Source organism: Chroicocephalus ridibundus, unplaced genomic scaffold (genome assembly GCF_963924245.1).
Source record: "Chroicocephalus ridibundus unplaced genomic scaffold, bChrRid1.1 SCAFFOLD_92, whole genome shotgun sequence".
In the NCBI taxonomy this organism is placed as follows: Eukaryota; Metazoa; Chordata; class Aves; order Charadriiformes; family Laridae; genus Chroicocephalus; species Chroicocephalus ridibundus.
The window spans coordinates 698409-702966 of record NW_026961708.1 but is presented as its reverse complement, the minus strand read 5'-3'; the positions used below and the strand labels follow the sequence as shown (position 1 = coordinate 702966).

At 53.6% G+C, this 4558-nt stretch overlaps 1 protein-coding gene across 1 annotated transcript; it reads right to left on the bottom strand.

The window, feature by feature from the left end:
- Positions 1–222: 222 nt before the first annotated feature.
- Positions 223–1182, bottom strand: LOC134509585 (olfactory receptor 14A16-like). The gene has a single exon (XM_063322144.1). It carries the CDS (start codon positions 1180–1182, stop codon positions 223–225), a length of 960 nt encoding a protein of 319 aa, XP_063178214.1.
- Positions 1183–4558: the final 3376 nt, after the last annotated feature.

Here is a 4558-nt window from a genome sequence, read left to right as displayed (position 1 = left end):
AGCTTTCAAATTGCGCTAGAAAAACATTTATACAGGTTTCAGGTGACAGAGGGAGATGGGCTCATGTCTCAGGAGAATGAGCTAAATACAAACAATTATTTAGGAATGTAATAACCATAAACAACACTACAGGAAATGCTAGCAAATAAAAAAAAAAAACACAAAAAAAAAGAAGAAAAAACAATAAACAGAGTACAGGCCTGCATTGGGATACTGTAGATGTCATTTGTGGACAGTGATGGAAAATTTATCAACATTGACAAACATCCAAGAAATGACTTTCCTAATGGACTCCTTGAGCTCCTGGTTCCTCATGCTGTAGATGAGGGGGTTCACTGCTGGAGGTACCACTGAGTACAGCACTGCCATCACCAGATCCAGCGATGGGGAGGAGATGGAGGGGGGCTTCAGGTGAGAAAATACGCCAGTACTGATAAAGAGGGAGACCACGGCCAGGTGAGGGAGGCACGTGGAAAAGGCTTTGTGCCGTCCCTGCTCAGAGGGGATCCTCAGCACGACCCTGAAGATCTGCACGTAGGACAGGACAATAAAAACAAAACATCCAAAAACTAACAAAGCACTTAATATAAGAAGCCCAAGTTCCCTGAGGTAGGCATCTGAGCAGGAGAGCTTGAGGATCTGGGGGATTTCACAGAAGAACTGGCCCACAGCATTGCCCTGGCAGAGGGGTAGGGAAAATGTATTGGCCGTGTGCAGGAGAGCATAGAGAAGCCCACTGCCCCAGGCAGCTGTTGCCATGTGGACACAAGCTCTGCTGCCCAGGAGGGTCCCGTAGTGCAGGGGTTTGCAGATGGCAACGTAGCGGTCATAGGACATGACAGTGAGAAGATAAACCTCTGTTGCAGCACAGAAAAATAAGAAAAAGACCTGTGCAGCACATTCTGCATAGGAGATGGCCCTGGTGTCCCAGAAGGAATTGGCCATGGCTTTGGGGACAGTGGTGGAGATGGAGCCCAGGTCAAAGAGGGCGAGGTTGAGGAGGAAGAAGTACATGGGGGTGTGGAGGTGGTGGTCACAGGCTATAGCGCTGATGATGAGGCCGTTGGCCAGGAGGGCAGCCACGTAGATGCCCAGGAAGAGCCCGAAGTGCAAGAGCTGCAGCTCCCGTGTGTCTGCCAATGGCAGGAGGAGGAACTGGGTGATGGAGCTGCTGTTGGACATTTGTTCACTCTGGGCATGGGGGACTGTTGAAAGAGGGAAAGAGCTTGGCAAGTTAAGGCAGACTTCTTTGACCCCACCTCATTCTGTTTCCGAAAAGATCTCCCCAAAGGGACTTCTCTTCCTTTGGTATAATTTAATTCGGCTCCTTTTTGTGAGATCAGCTTTGTGCTACTGAGGGCACTTTCCTTGCAGGGGCAGAAATCCTTCTCTTTCCCATTGCCTTTCGCCTGAACACTGCTGAGCCCCGAGGGACAAAAGTGCTCTCTGTGCCCTAGTGCAGAGTCAGGAGAGCTGCTCTGCACACCAGTGACCTGCTGGGCACCACCCAGGTCTCCTGTGCTTACACCTCTCTCCATTGGACAATGGTCCCCCTGACAATGTCCTTGAAGAAGAAAATGGACTATTGTTACTGTTTGGGGAAGGGTCCAGTTTCAAAGTCGGTTTCTCCCATCTGCTTTCTCTTTCCCTGTGCAGCGGAGCAGAGAGGGATGCAGCCGGGTGGAGTGGCTCTCTGCTGCCTGGAGCTGCCCCTGCCAGGAGCTGCTTCTCTGTGCCCAGGTCTCCTCCCTGTCCCTGCTCCCAGAGCCCATCCCACGCGCTGGGGGCTCAGCTCTGCCCTGCAGACCCCTCCTGGTAGCTGGGCACTGCCCAGGGGCACCTCCCTCTTTGTGGCTCCTAAGGAGGAGAGGAGAGCAAGCCCGATGCTGGAAGCAAAGGTGCTGCTGGTGCTGTGTGTAGGGAGAGGGGTGGGCGAAGGCACTTTGTGCGGTTTCTGGCAGATCTGCTGATCCTTTAGTGTAAGAGTTTAGTGATTTATTAAAACTAGACAGCTGCTTTCCCTTTTCCCTTCAGAGAATGCTGTAGCACAGACAATGGAAAGGTCTTCATCTTTAAGGTAGACCTGCCCTGGGCTTCCTCTATAAATGCTGCCTCTGCCAGTGTTTTGGGGGTGATCTGGAGCGGTCGGCAGCCCTGACCCATGCAGCACCCTCTTGAATGCAGTAGGACCCTTCCCTGACAGCAGTTGCTCCTTCCACCCGCAGCTTTTCCCTTCAGAATCTTCATGGAGAGGTCCCTGCGCTGGACGAGAGCTGGCCCTGGCAGGAGATATGTCCCTGCCCCAGCACGCAGCCCCTGGGTGCAGGGACCCAGCTCGGAAGGACAGCCCTGGGCACCCCTGGCTGCACAGCCGGCTTTACACCCTGCAGACGTCCCTGGAAGAAAGGCAGCCGTCATGCCCTCTCCCTCTGACAGTGCAGCAGAGAATCCCTGCTCAGGAGCACGTCCTCCTCCTCTATGCTATGGAAACTGTGCGAGTTACTCTGACAGATCCTAAGAGGGAGGAACCAGCTCTAGGAGGTCCCTCCAGGAACTGCATCTTTACTTCCCTGCAGCTTGAGACTTACCGTGTCAAGGGCTGGGAAGAATCCACCGCCAGCGAACTCTCAGCACCCTCCCGCTGCTGACTGCCTTTAACCTCGCTCTGCCTCACTCCCCTTTGGTGCCCGCAGGCAGCGCCCGCAGCCCTGCTCCTGGGCAGAGCTGTCTCTCTGCAGCGCTGCCCACTTGCCGCGAGCTCCCTCCATGCCAGGAGCCCAGCCCAGCTCAGGCACAGAGGACCAGCCCAAGGCAGCCCTTTCTCTGCCCCTCGGGGCTCCCTCCAGGTGTCCCTGGGGCTCCAGGGAACCTGCTGGGAAACAGGATGAAGCAATCACTAAGCTGGGGAGAGGCTCTTCCTTCCTGCACTGTCATTTCATGTATCAGGAAAACAGTGAGTCTCAAGAATCATATTTTCTCATCCCATCGTTTGTCAGGACACCCAGACAGGGATAGGGAGTAATTGCCTTTGTCCCTCCTGCTGAGGGAAGGAATTCAGCTGAGTCAATCAAGGCATCTCAAGGCATCTCATCCCGGCTCTGTAGCCCTGGGGCCAGAAGGGGACTCAGCTCCCTCCCATGCCTGCTACAAACCCACAGGAGGTGGGATTCTTCTTGCCTCCGTTCAGGTGTGCACAAGATGAGCACCTGAAAGTGAGCTGTTTGTGTCCACTCCCTTGCTCATTAATGGAGAGTGAGGGAGTTGTTCAGGTGGGAACACCTGGTGACATTTGAGGTGACACCAGAGTTTGCCCAGGATGTGTGCAGGTGACTGCAAGCTCTAATGCAGCAATGCTGAGACACAAGGCAGCATCTGGGGGCAACATCATGGAGCCTGGTGAGGAATTTCTTTGGTAGATGGAAATGAAAGTAGATGTTACATTTTGGACAGATAAAACCTTCAATATTCCTTACATCCACAGCACCTACAGAGGTGGTCATCTGACCAAATGCAGCTAAGTCCCTCTCTTTCTCTTCTCCACCAGCTGTATTTCCTAGATCTCTGCTGACTGTAGTGGCAGGTGTCTCATGGACATTCCCCCGTTGCTCAACCTAATTCAGGACAGCTCCTCAGTGGCCATATACGGCTTGTTGTGCCACCTGAGATGCCAGCGCCCCCCAGAACAACTGCAGGTTGCTGGCAGGGACAGCAGAGCACCTACGGGAAAGCCGTTCCTGATCAGAGCAGGTGCATGACAGAGACCCCAGAGAGCATTGCAGACAGATTTGGTTCCTTTGGGCAAGCCTATGTGGCAGCCCAGGCAGGTTTGGTTTCTGTCCATCAGCAACCGAAACCCACCACTGCAGTGAGGCCCAGTCTGACCCATCTCCACCCAGTTGATGCAGAGCAGGTCATGAACAAGAAGCCCACCACACTGAGGGCTCAACTCATTTGGCTGCTCCCGGACTCTGCTGGGTCTTCTTCCAACAATCCTTTGCTGAGCCCCTCGGTGATATAACCAAGGAAGAGGCGACTGATTGTCACAGTGCTCCTCGATCACAGCATCTCCACAACCAAGGACGGTTTAGAAGTGGCTCTTGTCAGGGTAGGCTAAAGGTTGGACTCGATGATCTTGAAGGTCCCTTCCAACCTCAACAATTCTATGATTCTATGATTTTCAGCAGCACCTTGTCCTCCTGGAGATCAACTTCCCCTCCAGCACAGCCCTTTGGGAGCAGCAAAGCCTTTTCCTGGCAGGGCTATGGAGCCCAGACCGGCTTTTCTGGCCTCTGGGTGAACAGGATTTTCACTTTTGGTGCTTTCGCATTGCTGCCCTTCGTCCACTCCAGCATGTCTCTGGTCTCAAGCAAAGCATTGCACATACTGGGGCTTGGGGACTTGGTACTTAGTGACAAGGCTGAGCGTGGCCCCAGTGCTCCAGCCGAAGTGATGCAGTGCACCAAAAGTGCACCAACACCCTCAGCCTGGGGCACAGAACGGAGGAGCTGGAGTCCCATGTACTACCACAGAGTTTTGATACTGGTGGAAGAAATGGCGA

Bases quoted from the DNA above. Each gene is read 5' to 3' on its own strand.
- LOC134509585 (XM_063322144.1), bottom strand. From the start codon at position 1,182: ATGTCCAACAGCAGCTCCATCACCCAGTTCCTCCTCCTGCCATTGGCA.